The 24,954-nt window shown below is 34.5% G+C and overlaps 1 protein-coding gene across 2 annotated transcripts in view; it reads right to left on the minus strand.

Annotated features, from left to right (window-relative positions):
* Positions 1-21,725, minus strand: part of LOC150091595 (cotranscriptional regulator ARB2A homolog) — a 149,924-nt gene extending 128,199 nt beyond the window's left edge. Inside the window, exons 1-3 of one of the 2 annotated variants that reach the window (XM_090384792.1) lie at positions 21,605-21,725; positions 9,803-9,866; positions 2,154-2,258 (exon numbers count right to left, since the gene is read on the minus strand). In XM_090384792.1, the coding sequence (XP_090240918.1) occupies positions 2,154-2,258; positions 9,803-9,833 (136 nt within the window). In that variant the 5' untranslated portion in view covers positions 9,834-9,866; positions 21,605-21,725. The other variant, XM_090384802.1, reaches the window with a different exon arrangement.
* Between the last annotated feature and the right edge of the window lie 3,229 nt (positions 21,726-24,954).

The raw sequence follows: 24,954 nt of genomic DNA on the forward strand, positions 1-24,954 counted from the left end.
ATTTTGTAGATGGTTAAAACTCCAGCTGAGCAAAATCGAGAGACATATGCAAGAATAGAAGCTTCAAAGCCACCAAAGAAGCCTCTCATGTCGACAAAAGAATGTGTTCAAAAACATAGAATGAAAAAAAAAAAAAAATGCAGTTTAATAAAATCTTATTAATAAAGCAAATTTTAATAAACTCTGAAAAATATATTTGGAGGCCATTACTTCTAGAATTTCCAACTGCAGACATAATTACTTGAAGGCTTGTAATACTTGTCAAGCATCTCTCAAAAATTCCATTCCAATATTTTCGAAGAGCAACAGTTTCAGATGTTTTCACATAAAATATCTTTCGTGCGTACAGGGCACACACAGGCTTTTTTTGTTGTTGGCAATGACGTAAGCTTCCAAACAGAGCTTTATCGCTTATTCTCTGGGTCAAAATGATGAATCCATGTCCCATTCGCCGTTATCAGAACTTTACCATCTTCAGTAACCATCCGTTGCAGCTCCTGACAAACTTCCATGCAAACTTGCTGTTGCTCAGGTGTGAGCAGTCTTGGAACCCAGAATGCACAAAAACATATCATATGCAAATGGTTATGGAGAATACCATGTGTGCTTCCTACTGATATATGATGATCTTCTCTCATGATTACAGAAGCAGTGTTTATGGTTTCTGTAGTGACAGCAGAGGTTGGGACTCCAGGACAGCTGACTTTTGTGATTGAATCATATCCTTCTTTAAACATTCTAAATCACCCACAAGCTGTGCTATATGGAAGCATAAATTCACCACAGGCCTCTAACATTTCATACGTTTCAGTTGACGTTTTCTTGAGACAGAAACAAAATTTAAGAGCAGCATACTGTTCCTTGCATATTACGTCCGTTGTTACATAGGAAAAACTGAACAAGCATAAACTTAACTGACCGCTAAGGTCACACCATGCACACAAGTGAATTGCACAGTTGCTATGTGATGCAGCTTGGTTCGGTCTTAAATTCTGCAGCTCAGCCAGAAATAACAAACAATAAAGTTGTTCATGAAAAATTATGACCATTCTTTATTGAACAGACCTCGTATCTTGTAAAATCTGACCATGTGTGGCCACCCTAGAGAAAAAAAAGAGAGAGTAATAACAGTATAAGTGCTATGCACTGTTAAAAGAAAAACAGGGACTTGGTTAAAACTTGCAGTTAAAAAGCTTGCTTTTATTGAACAAGAAAAATGATGAGTTTTTTTTAACATGTCAGGTGTTAAAGGTATAAATTTGTTAAGGGAATTATTAGGAGCAATGGAGATTAATGGAAAATGTAGAGTTATTAAAGACAGCTGAACTTGTTTAATGGACCGAGAAATGTTGCAGGTTGTTGTTTGGTTTTTAGGAGCATTAGCAACTAAGGCCATATTGCTCCGGGATATGCGGTGGTCATTCCCTGACCTTTCCGCATTCTCCGTATTTGGTGGTGACGGGCTCGAACCCAAATGTTGCAGGGTATTATGACAATAGTATTATAACAGGAGTTGGAAGGTTTATATATCTTTCTGTCTTCGTGTATTCTAGCTTGAGACAGTGTGAAATAACTCCCTTTTTACACTGAAGAGCCTACAAAGAGCTATATCATTATCACAATTCTTTGTTGACAGAGGCTGCTTCCATGTACAGAATGCTTTCTGCATAAACTTCAATATTTCATTTTCACTGATCTGACCAAAAAACTTTGGCATGCAATGATGTTTTGATAACTTTGGAGGATACATTTGCAGAAAAGATTGAGTCACTGAGACTTACAGCCAGACCATGAGGCACTATCATCAAGACTTCCCAGAAGAAAAATGTTAATTGTATGGGCAAAATCATTTGATTGAGATATTTGAGTACAGCTCTATCAAAAAAATAAAGATCTATCACAATGCAGTGTGGAGAAACTTAAGCACCCATGCAATGATGTGGGGGGGGGGGACTGGTGTACCACACAATGCAATGTGCAAGTACATAAATTTACTATAGTAAGAAAATCATGCTTATTGAATCCACTTCTATGTTTAATTTCCAACTAAAGAATCTTTATCAGATATTTTAGTATAACTTTCAATAATTCTTAAAAATAATATACATAATTTGAATTAGCAAGCAATGATACAAACTAAGCTCGCAACTTACAATCATTAAATCTGTAGCCAAATCCCTCTAGTGTCTTAGGAAATTCATACTCATCTTCATCTTCCATATCCTTAAAATTATTGGATGAATCCCTCAATCTGCTGCCTGATGCAAAAGAAAAAGAACATTAACCAGCAAGAGAAAACAGTATTATTGAAATTTAGTAAAGCAAAATTTAAACCTTACAACATTTACAGGATATAAAAAAAGTATATGCTACAATAGCAGAACTTTATGAACTTTTAACATAAAACAGTTCTTTTTTCAATAAAGTAACTGGATGGACAGATGGCGCGCGCGCGCACACACACACACACACACACACACACACACACACACACACACTTCCATGGGTCACAAGTTAACTAATTAACAGTTGATAATATAGTCCAAGACTGTCAAACCCAGACGTGTTCATAGGCTAACATTAGTGTACATGCAGCACACGGGAGTAGCATTACTGAAAGAAATACAGTATATTAAAATATTTCCACATATTTCTCTTTGCACAAAAATATGATTTTTAGACCAGGAACATTTATGAGAGCTTCTATCATTTATCAATTTTATTTAAATTTTATATTAATGTATCACCTGTAAGTATTACCACTTACCATTAATTATCTTCATACAGGTTTAGCATTGTCAACCTGTAAAAGTTGCAACTTGGGAGCTGTATAATAAACATTTCAGGACTGTATATGCAACCCTCCAGTTTGACATGCCCGATATAAACAATTTTATAAGTTTTTTACATTTCATTGTCTGTTAACTACACTTATTTGCAAAAAAGTACATGTATTAACGATAATGTGTGCTGCACACTTGGAAGTTATTTAATACATAAAGGGTACTTCATATGCTCAATAATACAGTTATTGTCACTGCTCAAGATAGCCTCCTTCTTTACTGCCATAATTATGTTAACTTCTGAATGACTTTCCCAAAGAAGCTTTGTAGTTGTTGGTAGATCCACAAATTCAGTTTTGATGACTTACTCATTATTTTTAAACTTTTTCATCACCTAAGACCTCTTTTAATGGGCAAGTGATATTATATAGTTCAGAGCATGGGGATGGAGTGAGAAAGTAAAGGTATTAACTGGGTCCAACAAGAGGTAGTTAAGACTACCTCTTGTGGAACCAAATGATATATATTTCCAGATGACATATTTCTGGGGCTGGATATGGAAGCACATCATCCAACATAGCATCAGCCACATGACCCTCCAGACTGAAGTAGCTCTAGGGCATCAACTTGCTTCTTCAGTGACTCAATCATGCCTGATAGTATTCAAAGATCAATCATGCCTGATTGAGCTTTGAATTTAATTTGTCATCCTTCAGCATCTTGCACAAAGAAATCCCTCTCTCAGCTAGGAAAATTTTGGCATACATATGACAATGAGTATAAACAAAAAGGCCAAAATTCACAGGATACTTGCTGCTGGCAATTCCACCATTAGATAAAACATTGTTTGGCATGATACCATTCACTTTTCTAGATTAATCCATAATTTCTTCTAATTAAAATTTAAAATTACAAATTATCTTACTATGAATTCAGCAGCTATTTATTTATCACACTTTAGAGGCACTAAACTGACTATTATAGTTTGCTAAACTACAATTTACTAGTCTCAAATTACAAAGTTCTTGCCAAAATATCAATAAAAACAGCTATATGAATATTAAGCTGTAGCTTTCTAAACACTAAATACAAAAATAAGCTGGCCTATGTGACTACAACAATTTAGAATATTTATTAACTATAATTTATTACATTAATAAGTACAAAAAAAAAAACTCAAAAATTATTTCAAAACTAATCTGTTTATGAAGAGGTTCAAATTCGCAGCTACATAATATAGCCTCATTCCCAGAAATTTCTTATGATGTAATTAATTTGAAATATAGTAGAACCCGGTTAAGAAGTTTTCCAAGGGACTACAGGTTTAGAACTTCTTACTTGTGAAAATTACCTAAGGGTATGAAATATTAACTACACAAATAAAAATGAAAAGATTCAGATACATAAGTTAAAGATCATTTTTAAGTACTATTTCAGAATTTATAAATATTTTACTCTGCCTATTGGAAACATTAAACTGAGAATTTCAAATTTCTTAACATTCTGTTCATTAAACTCATTACCAAATACTCATACCTTAGAATGTAACTCACACCTCTCTAGCCAATGGCTGTCCCGGGGAGTGTTTCCTCAACAGAGAAATAAATTTATAATAATAATAATACAGTAAACCCTCGATAATCCGGAGTAACTGGGAGGAGAGGTAATAGGAGAGGTAAGATCCGGATTAAGCAATATGGATTAATGAAGCAAAAGATAAAAAAACTTAGAACACAAATAAATAGAAAATTTAATGATATAGGTAGTGCTGATGAAAATACAGCCACTCCCCGACTTACATAGGGTTGTGTTCCGCGGAGCTCTACATAAGTCAGAATTTCCCTAAATGCTTATGCAGCACTCACAAATGTGCAGGAAAAATTACAAAAGTTTACAAAATTACAAAAATTTTAAAATCATAAAATTACAAAAAGAGAGAGGAGACAGGCATAATGACAGCATGTTTTACCTTTCAAGCATCGTTGCCAGAATTAACTCTCCAGCTGATAAGCATGCCACTGCAGAAGTTGAGGGCTGTGGAGATTTAGAAGGGGTTTTTTCCAACACATCATAAAATTTCTCTGCAGCTGCAGAATCGGCACTGGCAACTTCACCGCATACTTTAATGTTTTGGAAACCAGCGCGATGCTTGAACCTATTAAACTTAAACCACCTCGAACTACCCTTTGCTTGTAACAAACTTGGCTTGGGGTTTGCCGTATTTATCCTTAATATCTTCATAAATACTTCTTGCTTTTGCTTGAATGGCCATTGAACTCAGGGACACTTGCTTCTGGATCTGATTTTCCATCTATACTATTAATAGCTTTTCCATCTTCGATATAGCACCTGAACGCTGTTTTGTGATCGCTGTTGATCTTAAATATGTTAATCCTTTAACATGTTCTTTTATATGCACACTGTCCCTTAAAATAGTATTTACTGTCAAAGCAGCAAGACCTAATTCCGTGCAATAGATGACAAACTTTGTCTTGCTTCGTACTTCTTAATTAATCATCTTCATTTCTAAATCAATTTCCTTTTGTTTCCTAGCACTGCCAGCACTTGCACTTGCCATTGGTCCCTTTCCCTTCACCATTGTAATAAGTAAATAGGAATGAAGAGAAGATTCTGAAAATTTATTTATGATTTTTTATATGATTGAAGATTTCAGTGAAGGGGAACTCATTTCACCATAATACCATAACGTAAAAACTCACAGAATTCCAGTTATCAGTATTATTGCAAATGCAATAAGATTAAGTTTACTACCCGTTTATAATAGATTTCGCTAACAGAAAAGCCCAATAAACCGGAAAGTGCAAATTGTTTTTATTGTTTTATGGTATTTACATCACATTACAATGAGACAGAGCAACAATCCACTAAGTAATTCAGAACTGTTCAGAAAAATCAGAACTTAAAGGCAAATGCTTCACTGTGCTTCACATGGTTGACACTATCCAATTATGGATATCAATGAAAACAACTGCAATATGGCACTTCCATTATATCAAAATGTTTACCCTAAAAAGGTTTTAGTGCCGAAAACCTCAGACTATGGAAAATTCACTAATCGAACAAGTTATCAGCAATCGAACAAGGCATCATTTTTGTGATATCTCATATTGTGAATGCCTTCATAATGAGTTGCCCTGATATTGAACTTCCCAGAATAAGCAAAGCTTCAACACTGCATTCTCAAATGGGCAATGCTTCACCAGTGGATTCTCGGCGAATACCACCACCACCCAGGGGTGGTATTTGCCGAGAATAAGTAACATTAGTCTTCTGCATTGGCAAAGCATTGCTTATTGGAGGTAGTGCAATATCAGAGTAACTCGTTGTGAAGGCATTCACAATATGAGATATATCAAAAACGATGCCATTTCACCTACTTTGGTGATTTACTATGAACTAAAATGATCCTATGCACTAACTTTTAGCATTAGCATTAGTTGAAGCATATGATGCAAAAAAGCAAGCTGAGAGGAACAAAGGGGTGCTCTTACCAAGAGAGGCTTAAATTCTGCAAGTTGCAGAATCTGAAGAGTAGGCACCTGTGAGATGATCTGATTGAGGTGTACAAGGCCTTGAATGGTTTGAGCCTGCTCAATGCTGATGGGATACTTCCGCTTGCTCAGATTAAGAACTTGAGGGGACATAGATTCAAATTGAAGAAAGACAATTGTGGAATAGATGTGTGGAAGTTTGCCTTTAGCCAGCAGGTAGTTGATTGCTGGAACAGACTTCCATCTGTTGTTGAGGAAGTTGATAGCTTAAATAAATTTAAGGCTGAACAAGACAAACATTTGGAGTGACTGGATGAGTGAAATAGGAAATTTTTTTTTTTTTTTTTTTTTTTGGTTGATGCTGTATAAGCTTGTTTTCTTGGATCATATGCCTCTACTAATGCTAGATGTGATGCTAAATTCTAATTAAACCAGTTTTGCTATGCCTACTACAGCTAATGATTACTCCTCCACTCAATAATTTCACCAGAGTGGCTTCATGCCCTGTGTTTCTTAACCCGACAGTGCTCTCACACTGCAAAAAAAAACAAAAAAACACACACACATTTACACAAAACTTTTTTGTTCACGGTCAATGACCAACTTTTTCTAAAATACACAGTTTTACTATTTTACTAGAGCAATTTTTGAAAAGTAATTGCATGAAAACACGAGGTGCAGTGCGTGATCATTAAACTTATGTTTATTGGTCCTGCTATACCTCACAGTAGGCATTACTCCATAAAAAGAAAAAGTCATATATATATATATATATAATTATCAATCAATAAGTCTGTTGCAAAAAGTTAATTTCATTCAGTGACTAATTTAATAATCTTATTCAGTTTATGCTTAATATTTATATACAAAAATATACAAGCTCCTTCTACAATTACAATATAATTATTGTGATTGCAAATTATTATGACTGCTTACACTGCAATTAATATAGCTCATTCTGTAATCACACACTTGTTCAATCATGCCTGCCACTGATCAAAAAATTTTTGGAAGTGTTCATATGTGAATGCCTTTAGACAGTCTGTTGTGTTTGGTTGGCGTTCTTGAATTTGTCTGAAATAATTTTCCTTTCTGTCCTGTTTTAATTTTGGGAATAGTCAAAATCAGCATAGTACCAAATCAGACTAATAAGGTGGGTGTGGCATAATGGGAATGTTTTTGTCAGTCAAAAATTGTCTAATAATGAATGATGTCTGATATGTCACATTTTCATGGTGAAGGATCCAACTACTGCACCACTTTTTTTTAATCATTTACTACAGATAACATCTCTTAACTGCTCTGTTGTAGCAGGCTGCATTAAGTGACACCTTGCAGAACAAATTCTGATAATGCCATCTAGGTAGTATCCAAAAATGCAATCAGCATAATCTCAATACACCCTGCATTTTGTTAAAAAAAATGCAAGCTATACACAGCTTGCTTGAACAACTCAGATGAAATGAGGTCTTGATGCTGTTATTGAACTCAAGTGAAAATGTGTGGAACACACTTGGCACTCACTTGCAGCATGCTCAAATCCTCAGTCAAAATGTCCTGAATTGAACCCAATGAAAGGATGATTCCTTGGAGAAATTTCTTGAATCCAGCTATCAATCCAATCAAATGATGTGAACTTCACTGATATTTTAGTCATTTCACATTTCAGAATGTTGGCAGGCAACCACATCTTTCTCCACTTTCAAGCAAAAAATTTTCCTCCTGAAACCTTTGAAACCACCCAAAAATGTGATTTTTTTTTTATAGCATGACCTTCATAAACTGTAATGGGAATTTCATATGTTTCATGGCTGACTTTCAAGTTCACAATAAAATTTGACATCTGTACATTACTGAAATTCATTTTCTGCACACGAAAATTAAGAAAAACATAGCTTTCTGCGAAACTGAAGAAGTGAATGTCTGCGTTTTAATATTTATATACAATAATATATAAGCAGAAAATGCAAGAATGGAAATTTGAAATATCTTGCACCTAACACTTTAAAAACGAAAATTCAAAAATAATAGTTCCATATTTATATTTTATGTTAATAATTTTTTTTTTTTAGTAAATTAAGAGAAGATTTGTTTTATTGAAAATTTCTTTTATTGAAATAACTTGTTTTTATTGAAAATAATGTTTCATCAAAAAAAATATTCCAATCCATTTGTAAAAGGTCAAACATTGGTATGACCTTTTATATGCTAGTGATATGCTATATACAACAATAGCCAAAGTGATTGCTAGAGGGCATATAAATTTTCTTTCATTAAGTATTCCCAAAAACAGTTTACAGAAATAAGAAAGAAAGCTAAGAACCTGTTTAATGCAGCACTACCAGGTTAACAAAGCCAATAATAAAAAAGTTCTCATTCTTATTCGAACCATTCTCACATAAATCAGATGAAGTTTAAATCAAACTAAGTAACCACACATGCAAATAAAGTATAACATCACATCACAACACTTTTCATATACAGTCAATCTTTCAAAGAAATTTAAGCAACACCAAATGATAATTTGGTGATAAAGTGGAAGGGACTGTATCTACAATTTTCACTGATTAAGTTTGGGCAAGCAAGCAAAGGGCCCTAAAATATAATTGGGTGGTGCTGGAGGTAATCAGAAGTTGATAATAATTGTTGGAGTAGGATTTTAGGAGCATCAGTGACTAAGCCCATACTGCTCCGGGTATATTGTCTGTAAATTGCATGCATTCTGAGATCAACGTTCTGTTTTCAGAACGAAAAACTCTGAGTTTCCTGGAGAAAAACCATGCTACCCTCGCCCGAGACCAAATAACTCAGCTGTTTTGTGAAAGGGGCCCATAAAAATTCCTCCTATCATCAAAGGGATTTGAACTCAAGCCTTTTCCACCCGGTGTAGGGAGGATCGCAATTCTATCAAATGTGCTACCCGTGAGGGCCTTGATAATAGTGCTTCTAGGAATAAAAGTGAAGGAAAGCTACTCTCACATTCAAAACTTTGAACATTACTAAAGATACATATGGAACTTGTGTAAAAAAGGGGGCCCCTCTCTCTCTCTCTCCCTCCCCATGCAAAATATTTTAATTAGTATTTAACCCACAAAACCTAGTTTAATCCAAATCTCACCTCCAAGAGACTAACTCGAGGGAAAAGGGTCTCCTGCGAATATCCCCAAATTAGACTGTTTGTAGACTAAAAATTAAGTTACTTAATTTTTTATTAAAATGTTGTTATTAAGGCAATATATCCAAATACTTTTACATTAATTCTTTTTTATATCACGGCTTTTTGGAAAATTAAAAAAAAAAAAAATTTCTAATGTCCTTATGATGTCAATAAAAGTGCTATTGCTATCATTACAATAGCCCAAAACAATTATCTTGCCTACAAATCCACTTAAAGTAAAAATTAGATAAATTTAAACTAATTCATCTTAAATTTACTGTTTTTATTGTGTGTATATAAACTACAAGTTTTTTTAAATTATACTTTGTTACACTGAAAAATAAACATACCTTCTATACTTTGTTTTGTTGTTTGATCCATACTGAAATTTGATATGGCTAAGAAGAGGATGAACTATAAAACAATAATGAAATTACAATTATAACAATAATCTCAGGATTTAATCACATAGGATTTAAAAAACAGTTATTTAATTTACACTTTTTTACATTAAACAATACCTAAGATGAATCTAAATTAAGTTAGAAATAAACACTTATCTCTACATAAATACCTGACTACTTTCAGTTAAGTAGAAGAGTTGAGCAGAGGAGAGAAAAGAAGATATTCTAATCAGAATGTGTAAGTAATTAGCATTAGTAAAGGCATATGATGCAAGAAAGCAAGCTTATACAGCATCATCCAAAAAAAAAACCTTCCCATTTCACCCATCCATTCACTCCAAAACTTGTCTAGTTCTTCCTTGACTTTATTTAAGCTATCAACTTTCACAATGACAGATAGAAATTTTCTCCAGCAATCAACTACCCACTGACTAAGGGCAAATTTTTGCACATCTATTCTACATCTATCTTTCCTTAAATCAAATGTGTGCCCCCTCAGGTTCATAATCTGAGCAAGAGGAACAATCCCATCAGCATTGAGACAGTTCAAACCATTCAAGGCCTTATACACCTCAATCAGATCGCCTCGCAAGTGCCTAGTCTCTAGATGCTGCAATTTGCAGAACTTAAGCCTTTTTTGGTAAGAGGACCCCTTTGTTCCCCTCACCAATCTTGTTGCTCGTTCTAGTAGCTCGCTCCGTACTCGTTCTAGCAACTCTACATCCTTCCTAAAGAGGCCTCCAGACCTGTACACTGTATTCAAGGTGTGGCCTGACCATTGCCTTATACAAAGAGATAATCACTTCCATTTCCCTACTAGTAAAATTCCTGTATATCATTGACAAGACCCCCATGACCTGCTCTGGCAGCCTGTCTGCACTGCTCTGAAAACTTCATATCTGACTGCACAATTACCCCCAGATCTTTTTCATTCTCTACCACCCTGAGTGCAGTACCACAGAGCTGGTACATTTCTCTGGAGTTATTGCTACCCATATGCAGTACTAATACAATCAGAATGTGTAAGTTTCCATGTACAAATATTGCAGGAAAATTTGGAGAGATAATTATGAAATAAATCTGATTAATTATTAGTAAGAATACAAATGTGTACAATATTAGTCAGATTTAAGGAAAGAGGAAAAGAATAATTTGATTTTCTTTCTTTTCCTCTTGGACTTGAAACTGAATTTCAAAGTGGGTTCAAAACATTTTCATAATTATGCAAGGCTGTTGAGTTAATTGGATCTTTTTGTAATTACTACTGAGAACCAATAAACTAAGAATTTTTCTCACTATTTACATGGAGATAAGTGCTTATTTTAAGCGAAAACTTAAGGTGAATTCCGAAGTATACTTTTATGTTAAGAATGTGATTTCTTGCCTTATTCTTCTAGTATTACTAATATTGCTGTACATTTTACCATATTATAAAATATGGTCACCATCAGTGATAACAACTATTTTCTGAAAATCTGGTTTAAAAAATTAGGAATTTTTATATGCAATTTTCATCATAAATCATATTATAAAAGAAATATTTTCATTATAAATAAAAGAAACAAGAACAATATTTTTTTCCAAACATTCGTAGTCTCTTCACTAACAAAATAAAACAAACTAAACAAAAAAAAAAATCATTAATATACATAAAGAAGAAAAGTGAAATAATATGTATATATATATTAATTTTAAAAAATATGTTTTTTTTTCTATCACTATACTGTTTACTATACTATTCTGTAAACTGCATGTTTATACCATCCTAAAATGCACCTTCAATGTTAAAACCTCATGCTTGACTGGCTCAATAATTAACAGTAAAGGTTAATCAAGAAAAATGTCAATTATATTTGGAACGAGAAGGCCATATCCGAATAGTTAACATTTTTGGATAACGGATTCACTGTCAATAAATACAAACAATCTAAATAGCTGATTATCAACTTTAGAGAAAAAAAGACAGAGAAAAAAACTGTGGAGATGAAGGTTCAAGTGTGAAGTAATGATTTAGTGCACATAAAAAAGCACAAATCAATTTAAGAAGTTTCCTAGTCATTACAGCCAGTTAAATGGAAGTCATAACAGTTAGGTATACAGGATTTACATGCTATTGAATATTATATTTTTATATTATGTTGATTTATATATAGGGTGTGCCAAAAGAATTGAAATTTCTATATTTTACTATATTTATTATTAGATAAATGAGAAAACCACTTCACTGATCATAATTTGGCAATGCCACCAAAATAAAACAAGGATAAATATATATAAAAACAAATAAATGAAATAAATTAACAAATCAACTAAATAATTCAATGTCAAAAAGATTTCAAGAAATTCCTAACTTTTGACCCAACTGGTATACATGAAAATTCAAAATCTCTGGTAATATGCTATATACAACAATAGCCAAAGTGCTATTTTTTGTATTGCTAGAGGGTATATAAATTGCTAGAGGACATATAAATTTTCTTTCATTAAGTATTCCCAAATAGATGAAATGATACTAAGCAATGAAAAGTAAAATGAATGACACAATAAAATTATTAAAAAAACTATACTATATAACCCCAGGGGCCAGTAGCGTAGCTATCCTTTTTCGGGCCAGGAGGCAAAGAACATGTTCGGCCCCCTACTTAATTAATGAAAATTGCAAAAACAGGAGACAGCCAGAGATGCCGGGCCCCTAAAGGGCCCAGGCCTGGAGGCAATTGCCTTGCTTTACTACATAGTAACTACGCCACTGCCGGGGGCTCGTATCTGGTGAGTATGGGCTTGGCACACCCAGGGTCTTGAACTGGATATCATCCTTCTCTTTCGTGGCGATTCCCTTCTGCTCTGACTGTTGTGTTCTCTCTCTCTCTCTCTCTCTCTCTCTCAAGGTAACTCAGAATTTTTTTTTTGACAGGTACAGCATAAGCCTCAGGCTTCCTTGCATCATATGGCTAATAATAATATAAGGAAATTATTAGAATGACGTAAAGCAGGCATGCAAGGAATGGAAAAGTGAAAGAGTTAGCAACTCACTTAAAAGAGATGATAGTGCTTTCCATTATATCCAAACTAAATACAATACTGAGAAAGCTTTTAATGAAAATTACTAGTTTCCATGTAACATTTGGAATTTTCAGTGTAAGAACTCTAAATAGATAAAGAATTTCAGTATAAGAAATGAACAAAATACACTCAACTTCAGTAATGGGAATAGAAAATAAGTTCAGTTTTCTCCAAAAATAGAAACAAAAAAGACAATCAAATAATGAGAACAAAAAATGTACTTCATTAATAAATTGCAACAAAACTAAAAATATACATTTTATTTTTAATTTTTCTGGAAATTAATTTTATTTCCTTGTTATATGCTTACTAAAGAAATATTCTCTTAATGGGCTGCTTTACTAGACCTTTTATATAAATTATATTAACTTCATGACTTCACCACCCACTATCATGTTTTTCTTTGTTATCTTTCTTTTTTTTTTTAGTTGATATAAAGGTCCCTAAGAAATTTTCTTCTTTTCCATCTACTAATTACTTCTGCATTTTAAAATTTGCAAATAATGTTACCAAAATCTGATTATTACTTTGTCTCTGGACCTCAATTCTGACAAAATGTAAAGATATTTGGTGTAGTATAGTTTTAATACAAAACAAGTGAATACATCTGTATTAAAGTTGTGTTGATTTAATTTTATCAAATAATTACTAGACAATTTACAGGAAATGGATTATCTACTGGGTAAACTATGTCAGTTTACCACAAAATAATTTGTACAATTTAATTCTCAAAGTCTCATGTCCATACTCTATTAGTATTAACATTAGATGATGCTATTTATGACATTTTAACAAATTGTGTTTTGTAATTTACTTCTGAGTAAGTTGTACCTCTCCTTGATAAACTGATATATGGCGCCCACTGTATATTTCTGACTGTTTTTAGATTTTCTATCAATTTAATAAATGCAGCCAAATGATCAGACCTAACTTACACTAAACATATGGTTAGGACAACTAATGTTAACATAATAGGGCTAACAGAAACATGGTGTTACCCCAGAAATTGTAGATGACGTTCCACTATTGTATGCAGGGGGGGTTCAAAAAAAGATTTGTATTCACTCAGAAGTAGCTGTGACAAAATGTTGAAACAAACAAACACCATGTATTAAACTTTTCAACATAGTCACCAGACAAAATGATACATTTTTGCCACTTCTCAATACACTTACACAGGCCAAGTTTGTTGAAATCCTCTGACTGTCCTTCAAACGATGACTCAACAGCAGAAACCACCTCATCATCAGCAGTAAAGCATTTTACACAAAAAAAAAGAACTTCAGGGCAGGAAAGAGGAAGAAATCTGAGGGTGCAAGGTTGGGGGAATAAGTAAGATGCAGCAATATTTCAAACCCACATTTGTGGGCACATCTCACTGCAGCATGCAAAGAATGTGTACATATGTATAAATAATGTATAAAGCATGTAAAGAAAGAATGCCTGCTCCACTATAATGCAAAGAGGAATTATGGTGGAGCAGGCATACACCTTTTAACAGCCTACCCTGTCTTTTTTTCTTTCATAGCAGTACTTTATGAGGAGGTTGGAATAATACTTTGCTGTCACAGTACAGCCCTTTTGAAGGTAATCTGTAGTAGGTGGTAGATGACTTTCATCAACCGGTGATGAAACCACCACTTTGCTTATTGGAGGCTTGAAGTGGTGAAACCCATGTTTAGTCTCTAGAGAAAAGTTTCCAGCACCCCCTCCCCCCCAAACTTCTCCTTCAACCCATGCACAGTACTAAGTACTAAAGGTTTTGATACCTTTCGTGTTTGGGGTTTTCATAAAAAAAAAAAAAAGTATTACACCATGCTGATCCAAAAAAAAAGCTGCTAGCATCACCTTTCCAACACTTTGTTGCCTTTTCTGGGGATGGTGATTCTACATGCTTCCATTGTTTTGACATTTGTTTAGTTTTGAGATCATAGTGATTGATCCAAGTTTCATTCATGGTGACCAGCTGTGAAAAAACTTATCTTGCTTTTCCTGGTACACTGACAACATTTCATGTGCACATTATGCTCTTTCCTTCTTCAGATTGGGGTCAGAAGTGTGGGAACCTATCTAGCAGACACTTTACTCATATGCAACTGTTGATGGATGATGTTTTCCCACAGCCCTACACAAATTTGAAGCTCTGCAGCTATTTATTTGATGCTAATATGGCAACCTTCCAGGATTAATGCCTCAATTCTTGCAACAATCTTCTGTTACAGCAGTTGCTGGGCATCCCAAGACTTTTTTTTATCATGCACCGAAGTTCTACCACATTTGAATTGTTTATACCAATGTGCAACAACACTGTAACCTGGGCAGTCTTCTCAATAAGCAGCAACCATTTCATGGATTGTTTTGGGTGTTTTCCCTTGCAGAAAAAGGAACCTAATCATGATCTGTATTCCACTTTATCCATTGTGAAACTTCATTTCATTCAGTGCCGCAAAGAAAAAAAAAATTAATTGTCAGATTGGAACCAATATTTCTGTTGTTGCCAGGAATGTGCAAATGGAGGGTGAATGGGATGTACTACACCAGGGCCCCTGATCTAGGGGGCCCAATCGAGGGAGCCATCAAAGTCTCAAACCATGATAAAAAAACAAGCCCCCTTATCCCCCATTTGCATCTGGGCCCCCAAGTATCTTTGCATGGCACTGGTGATTGCTATAAAGATTTCAATGTATCAAACAAAAAAAAATCATCTTTCCATCACAACTTTTGGGTGAATACAAATCTTTTTTGAACCCCCCCCCCCATATAATGTATTTAGAAAAGACAAGGAAAACAGAAGGGATAGTGGGGTAATGTATCTTATGAAAAGTAGCTAAAGCACAAAAAGAACTTTTGCTGAGTCAGAAGCAAGTATTTCTGTGTACCCATAGAATTTGTGTGGCATGAGTTAGATGGAAGCAAAGCTATAGCGAGAATCAGGTAATATACAGACCAGAAGACTGTGAAGAGTATGAAAAGAGTCTCTATATGCAATTGGAATAGGCAAGCAAGTCTTTATTATGAGTGATTTCAATTTGCCTCTAATTGACTGGAATAAGGGGGGAAGCTCACCATGGGGAACAAACTTTTTAAATAACAAGATTATTATTTGTACTGGCATGATAGAGAAAATACTAGGGTAAAAATATTCTAGACTTCATCATTACTCATGGATCAATGACCTCACACAGCTTACAGTACAGGAACCGCTGGCAAGTAGTGATCACATAGTCATTATTTGAATAATGCTGCAACATTTTTCTTTATCATGAAAGATGTTGCAGTAGTTAAAGGCACAGGTTCTAATTTCAGAAAAGCAGACTGACAGTTTAGGGCAGGGCAGAGCAGGGCAGGTCATAGAATTTATCAACTGGATGGATTGCAATAATCATAGAAGCCATGAATGCATATATACCATTAAGAAAATATAGCACAAAGTGAATGAATATGGAGCTGGCAGTCTAATAGAGCAGAAAAAAATAACATGGGGAATGTTACAGAGCAATGAAAAGTATTGAAGCCTACAACAGCTAAAGTTGATCTGTGATAGTACCAGATAAGGTTAGGAAGGCCAAGGTTGAATATGAGAAAACACTGGCTAAGAGAGCAAAGAACGAGGACAAGGAGTTTTTCATTATAAGAATACAAAGAAGATTTTTTTTTTTTTTTTGGTAGTTGTTGGCCCATCGACTTCTTCTTTGGCCATAATGCGCCTCCCAAGGTTTTTGCAGTACTTTGATCCAAGCCCGAGGCGGGATTCAAACCCGCGACCTTTGGGTTGCCAGGCAGGCACTTTACCCACCCGGCTAGCCCAGTCGGCCAAAGAAGAAGAAGAAAATCAGATTAGACTCTTGTGTACTAGGTGAGAGAAAGTCTTAGATAACCCAACTGAAGTTGCTGATGAATTGAATATGCACTTCGCATTGGTCACTATTGGCGAAAGACCCTTTGTACTGAGGAGAGGCCATGTGAGTAGGGCCGAGACGCAAAATTTGCGATTTCAAAATTACAGATGATTATTTATTAGAAAATGAACTTTCGAGCATAAAGGCAAGTAAAGCTCCTGGAGTTGATATATATATATAAAAGATTGTATTAAAGAATAAAAACAGAAAAATATCAGAAAGTTAAATAAACTGGATATTTGTCATATTAATTATAATATACACATATATATATACACACCCAGTAATTCTGAGATGGGTGTCCAGAGAGCGTACTGAACTACTGAGATCAATTATGAGGGCATTGCATCATTGGACTCAGGAAAGATTCCTTTGGATTAGAGAAGTGCCAACATATTGCCAATACATAAGGGGATTCTAAGAATAAAGTTGGTAACTACAAACCAGTTAGTCTGACTTTAGTGGTAGGTAAAATCTTGGAGGTAATGATTAAGAGTGCAATCCAGGGGCATTTAGATAGAAATGGACATTTAGATAGAAACAACATGGTTCTGTTAAGGGAAAATCCTGTTTAACTAACCTGGTAAACTATATGTACACAGTTACACTTGAGCTCAATGTATAGAACAATCTCTTGAAGGATGACTTGAACAGGCTTCAAGGATGGTCGGAAGAATGACAGCAATGTTTTAATATACAAAGTACGCAAAGTGTTACACTTGGGGAATGACCACCCCAAAATATCTTGTACAACTTATCCACCTGACTGGGTTGAATTAAAAACTGTACAGAACAAAAGGGATCTAGGAGTTACAATATGGGCAGATATGGTTTTCTGAGCAGTGTAAACAGGCTGCCAGGAAAGCACATGGTGTCCTATTGATGATTTTTCAAACAATACCCTGTAGAGATAGAGAGGTCATAATCCCACGCTATGAGGCAATTGTAAGATCACATCTGGAATATTGTATCCAAAGATGGAGATCTCCTCTGAAAAAAGAAATTGAGCTTCTTGAAAGAGTTCAAAGCTAGGCAACTTGCACATTGAGATTGGCAACTGCATGAGGAAAGATTGATTAGGTCAGCTTGACAACTTAGAGGAGATTTGATTAAGGTTAATAAGGCTTTGAGAGAGGTGAGTAAAATGAATGAATGATGCTGAACTATAAAGAATTCCAGAACTAGGAGGCCATAAATTAAAATTAAAGGAGAAGAAGTTTAGACTAGATCGTAGGAAGTTTTCTTTTAGCCAGCGAGTTGATTGATTGCAGAAACAAGTTGCCTCCACCAGTAATTGGGCTGACAGTTCAGATTACGTAACTATCCTGATCTAAATAGTTAACTACATGAGGAGGGAAGCACATAACTTGTATTTTCTTATCTACTTTTTTTTTTTTTGGCTGTTCAGCCAAAGCCTGGAGTTTTTTTACACTATATGGCTAATACTAATATCATAATTTCTGTTGAAATGCACTTGACACTTTTTTTTTTTTTTTTGCACTTTCTAGTTTCAAATCTCTTAAAGGCAGGTAGGTATGAATGAATAGTAGTGAATATTACTCACTCATACCTACAACTAACTTTCCTTGTTTATTTTAGCCTTTAATGATTAACTATTTTTCAAGCTTCTGTAAGAGCATATGATATTAATTTATACCCACTAGCAAGTTTATCACTTATTGATACTAATTCCATAATTTTATGAAGTTAAAAAATCCATTACCTTTATTCTTAACTCTATTAGTATTTAAATTACTCAGGGGCAAAAATACTCATTATTCCTTCCAGACTTACAAGTTTGTATGATTCAAATATCCAATACAACTTAGCTTTCAAGTTGATATTTTCAATCTTTACCACATCAACTAAATTACTGCTTGTATTTTGGCACATGTGAAACTAAAATTTAAATCATAAAGAAATTTCTAAATTCACATATCTGACTACAAAATTCTACGTTTAGGGTCATTCACAAATTGTGTAATACAAGGATGGTGCATGTGGAGGTGTGGGAGAAGAGTTGAGTAAAAAGTTTGCAATGTATTATAAATCGGGGGGGGGGGGGGTCACACAGATGTTATACAACAGGATTTCTCATAAAAAAATACCCCACATTGTTATTTATTTTATGAGAGAAATCAAAGCTGTTACTATGAAATCTTATGGGAAATTTAAAAAGGTGTTTAGCCCCCAACTGTTTTTAATACTTATTAATCATATTTCAAGTTTGAGGTTTAATTTTGCTGACAATTTGAAGGTGACTAGAGTGGTTGTTGACAGTAATTGGCATACCACTTAAACACTAATAAATGTAAGGTCCTCCCAAAATAACATGCTATGGGTAGTACCAAACTCAAAGTTAAGAAGGAAAAAAACAAGAGGGGTAACTACACAGTCTGATATTTTCTGAGCAGTGCAGATAGTCTTCTAGAACAGCTCATGGGATTCTATCAATGACATACAGGAATTGCCAATTGTTAGGCCATATCTTGAAAACTGAATAAAGGTTTGGAAGCCTCATTTTAGGAAGGCTGTAGATCTGTTGGAAAAGGTACAAAGAGCAAAAAAATTAGTGGGGGTACAAAACAGTACTCTTATCAAGAAAGGCCCAAGTGTTGTAAATTGCAGCACATGAAAACTAAGCATCTACACAGTGACCTAAATATTGAAAGAGTACACTTAATACTAGTAGTATCTGTACTCTTTCTCAATGAGATTTTAATTTGTCTCAAGAAAACAAATTAAAATTTAATTTGAAAAAGCATGATTGCAGAATAGACGTGAAGAAAGGAACTCACATGAAAATGTGGGATACATTTGGGGGGGAAGCACAGCTTTTTATTTCAATTTTATTTAATTTTTTCACCATTTTATTCCATTCATTTCATTTCATACTGATCATACTCCAGATTATGGGTACATCTCCAGAGGAAGTGCTTCTTTTGCTTGAATCTGTCCCAAAATACTGGTGTAAACTGACATAACCTTTTTTCGCTAGCCAAAACTGAAAGTCATTTTAAAACCCACTTCTTTTGCTTGAACCTGTCCCGAATTTGGCCATGCCCATAACATAGTGACAATACTATGATTTTTAGCGTTTCTCACCAACCATTGAAGTAAAAACGAAAACCAAAATCTTAAAAAGCTTTATATTTAAATTTACAATAAATTTACAGTAGATCAAACAAAACAAAATAAGTGTGATTATACAAATAAAATGTTACTGATAATAAAATACTGAATTAAGATAAGATAAAACAAATGTAGTTTACAGTAAATGTACAAATACAATGACAATAAAATACTGTTGAGGAAGAAGGCAGAAGCCTTTGAAAGCTTCAGTTATTTTAGCGCTTTTAATCTAGTATATTTTATTGTATTTTAATTCAGTATTTTATTATCGTTGTATTTGTACATTCACTGTAAACTACATTTGTTTTATCCTATCTTAATTCAGTATTTTATTATCATTGTATTTGTACATTCACTGTAAACTACATTTGTTTTATCCTATCTTAATTCAGTATTTTATTATCATTGTATTTGTACATTCACTGTAAACTACATTTGTTTTATCCTATCTTAATTCAGTATTTTATTATCAGTAACATTTTATTTGTATAATCACACTTATTTTGTTTTGTTTGATCTACTGTAAATTTATTGTAAATTTAAATCTTTTTAAGATTTTGGTTTTCGTTTTTATTTCAATGGTTGGTGAGAAACGCTAAAAATCATAGTATGAATATACCCAACCCCAGAGGCCTATTTGAAGAACATAGTGACAAGGTGAACCAATAATGTGTAGTTCAGCCTTTATTCCATTCATTTTATCAATTTTGTTTTAATCTTTAATCTGTTTGCACTTGTTCTGGAAGGGGGGGGGGGGAGAGGGCCATGGAATTTATGAAATATTTTTAAGGGAGTGCAAGGTATAAAAGTCTGGGAACCTCTGAGTAAGAGAGTAATCTGCTAAAATAAACTTCCACTTAGTGTTCTGAACATGTGCAGTTTGAATCAATTTAAAGGTTTGGTCAAGTTATTAGGGGCATAGGCAAGGATATGGTTATTTTTATTTATTTATTATTATTATTTTTTCTTTTTGGTTTATGCTGTATAAACACTGCTTCCTTCGATCATTGTTAATATTAATATCAATGTTAAAAGTTAAAAAAAATCGCATTACATAATTTGTGAATGACCCCATTCTAAAAATCTTGTGACCAGATCTTTAATTAATTAATTCTGTTTATTAGCTATTGATCTTGTATACATTACCCAGTTCATTATAAAACAAAATTGTAGGTTTATATTTCCTTTTTATATCAAATAAAGCTCTCCATTGAATATGTATATCTCATTTCAGCAACAAACTTTTGCATCAAGTAATTTTAATATTGTTTTATGCATTAAAATGAAATGGAAATGTTTTTGTTTTGCATATTTTATCAACTCAAAAGTGCACGCATTAAAAAAAAAAGAAAGAAAGAAAAGGGCAGGCGAAATACGAAAAATTTCTTTCTGCCTTTCCAATATAAACAGACAACTAACGAAAATTCGTCAAGTTTAGCTAACCAATTTGGAGACTGGATTTACAAACAGCCAATTACAAAATGCTCTACAAAAGTACCAGAAATACTAACGAAACGAATTCCTTTCCTACAAATATATTATTTTTCTTACCAACAAACCTCTGACAGAAAAGAAGCTGAAGGGAATCAAAATCAGCCACAGCCCACCAATAATATTCTTTAATAATATAAAATATATAAAATATGCCATTAACCTCATTCAAGCAGCTTATCTTGTCAGATGTGACAGTAACATAAAAACTAAAAAGAAAATATAGCCAATGCCGCAAAATTTTATAAAGATATTTCTCTCTCAACTTAAGGATTTTCTAATTCCTTGCAAACTAACAATAAATCACATCCTAAGAAAGTCGTAAGTTACCGCGAAAGCATAAAATCGTTTATTTTTCAACCAATAGATTTTTTTTTTTTTTCGTTCCACATGATTTTTTACATAAAAACGAAAATATCGCGCCACCTTTATTTAGCAACTAAAACAATTTCTATCACTTGAAGTTTTATAGGCCAAATTCTAAGCTACTGGCCAAAATATATTGGCACCATGGTAAGTCAAAGAGATCATTTAGCTCTTCCTTCCCCTGCCCTCAGTGGCAAAAGATTATCATTCATATCATCTCGGATATGAGAAATTACAAATTTTCCGATTTTAATATTATCATCTCTTCTCTCTATCATCGTTAAGACGACGCCCATGGCCCATGCTTGGCACCAAGCTTGAATCATACAGTGTTCTAAATGATAATAATACTTGAAACGCGTTTATACCATCTAGGGGTTTGTTGTTCAACGGCTCTATGGGATTTTGGGGCCTGTATACGGCTTACAAATTTTGTGCATTTAAATGTGTAATCTAACTTTTTTAGGCTACAAAATATTGAGGGCCGTGTATGTCTATTATGTCCATAAATTGGGCCTATCCTCTGGTCCGTTTGCCTGTTTTGCTGAACAAAATCCAGATTTTCCGGGATAAAAATCTTTGCTTCTTCACTCGAGCCAGAATAACTTAGCCGCTGAGTGAAAACAGACCATAAAAATTCCGTGCGCCATTGACGGCATTTGAACTTGGGCTTTTTCCGCCCGTATGGGATGGACAGTGATTGTAACCACTGTGTGCCCCAGGGAAAAGACTTTGTTGTTGATGTTTGTGTCCTTGTTGTAGGGTTTTAGAGGCATCAGTGACTAAGTCCATTTTGCTCTGTGTATACTGTTTTTTAATTACGTGTGTTCTGTGATCGATTTTCTGTTTGCTGGACAAAAAACCCGAATTTCTGGGAAAAAAAAAAAAAAAACTGCTGGCGTTGCCTGAGACCGACTAATTCAGCCACGTTGTGAAAAAGGTCCATAGAAATTCTCACGACAATGATGACACTCGAATTCAGGTCTTTGCAACTCTGTGTGTGAGGACAGCGATTCTACCAAATGTGCTACCCACGACGGCAGGGGAAAAGACAAAATGAATAGGTAGACATATACAGTTTCTTATGTAGGACTGCTCCTGAATAGGTCTGCGTGGTAGCACAGTGGTAATGTCACCGTCCTCCCTACACCAGGTGGAAGAGGCCCCGGTTCGAATCCCATCAATGATGCGAGTAACTTTAATGGGCTTTTTTTCACTCCGTGGCTGAGTTAGTCGGTCTCAGGCGTAAATAGCAAGGTTTTTCCCAAAACTGGGGTTTTTCGTCCAGCAAAACATACAAATCGATTATAGAACACACGCATTTAACAGACATAAGACACAGCACGGCAGATGAATTTAATTATTCGGGTGGCCTAAAATAATAATTGGCTCCTGAACCCAGAGTTCTGTATCACCACAGTGCACTAGTCCAACTCCACCATGGTGCACTGTGGTGAAACAACTCTGTAAACAGTTTGTAGTGCATGTAATGGGAGGAGGCGGCCACAATTGAGCAAGAACCATAGCAGACCTCAACTATCACTTACTGAATGTCCAAAACAAATTTGGAGCCATTCAGAAGATAGTAGAAAGGACAAAAGAAGATGAAAAAATAAGTAGAAAATAGTAGAAAGAAAAGTAAAAATCCGCGCTAGACACCAGCTCTGTCACACGCACTAACTCACTCACTCAATCACATGCAGGATAGGAGAGTAGAGACAGAAGAGGGTACGATGATAGAGTTTTAAAAAAAAAAATCCCACACCGACGAAACCCGAGTTCAGTGGAGCATGTTAAGAGATGCCACACAAGAGAGCAATTTAATTGACATAATTTTTAGCATGGATTAAAATGATAGTGATTACTTTCGCATTAAGGAACCAATCGCAGGTAGTGATCGTAGTGTAAAGGGAAGAGTTTTAAATTCCACAATGGAAATTATGATAGCTTCAAGAATTCTTTAAATTCTCTTCAATGGGAACATTTGGAGAATATTCTAGAACTACCTTTTGAATAACACGTAATTTTAGAAGTTACTAATCATTTCATATCTTTAAAGCGGGTCCACAACAATGCAATATAGCCTCAGTCTGAAAAGAACTCCAAATCATAAAAAGTGGGGATTCCTTCAAACCAGGTAAGGAGAATCCCACCTTGTTGCCGTCCTTTATCCAAAAATTAATTTAGATTATTTAAGGTTTCTGCATAAGAGCTGGATGAAAAGAATAATTCTGAAATAGTATATTTAAACTTTTGGAAAGTTTTAGATAAAATGGAACAATGTGCCATTGTGAAGACACTATGACGTTTAAAAGGTTCGTTAAGTGATAAGACATAAAGCGTGGTTCACAACAGAGTGTCAGTTATGCACAATATCGGGGAGTTATAAATTGGATTTCTTTTATTGGAACACAATCTCGAATGAGTTACATAGAAGCTGGATATCATCACTCTTCTCTTTCTTGGTGATGCCTTCTACTCTCTCTCTCTCTCTCTCTCTCTCTCTCTCTCTCTCTCTCTCTCTCTCTCTCTCTCTCTCTCACACACACACACACACACACACACAGGGGGGGTAACTCGGGAATTTTTTTTTTTTTTTTTGGCTGGTGCAGCATAAGCCTCAGGCTTCCTTGTACCATATGGCTAATAATAATAATAATAATGATAAATAAGACGATGGTAAACGATAGTAACCGAGGTGTGCTTCTTGAATGAGACATAAATATGGCGGCAGTTATCATTAGCATTAGTACAAAGGCATATGATGCACGAGAGGAAGCTTAAGTAGCATCAGCCACAAAAAAAAAAAAAAAAAAAAAAAAAATTCACACATCCGTTTCCTCTAAACATTTTTCCGGTTCCTCCTTGAATTTATTTAAGCTATCAACTTCCACAACGACAGATGGAAGTTTGTTCCAGCAATCAATAATCCGCTGGCTAAAGGCAAATTTCCCTACAAATCTCCGTCTAACTGTCTTTCCTCAATTTGAATTTATGCCCCCTCAAGTTCGTAATCTGAGCAAAAGGAAGAATCCCATCAAAATTCACCCTACTCAACCCATTCAAGGCCTTATACACCTGAATCAGATCACCTCGCAGGTGCCTAGTCTCCAGACGCTGCAATTTGCTGAACTTAAGCCTTTTTTT

Source organism: Mastigoproctus giganteus, chromosome 1 (assembly GCF_048544385.1).
Source record: "Mastigoproctus giganteus isolate SK-2022 chromosome 1, ASM4854438v1, whole genome shotgun sequence".
Lineage (NCBI taxonomy): Eukaryota > Metazoa > Arthropoda > Arachnida > Uropygi > Thelyphonidae > Mastigoproctus > Mastigoproctus giganteus.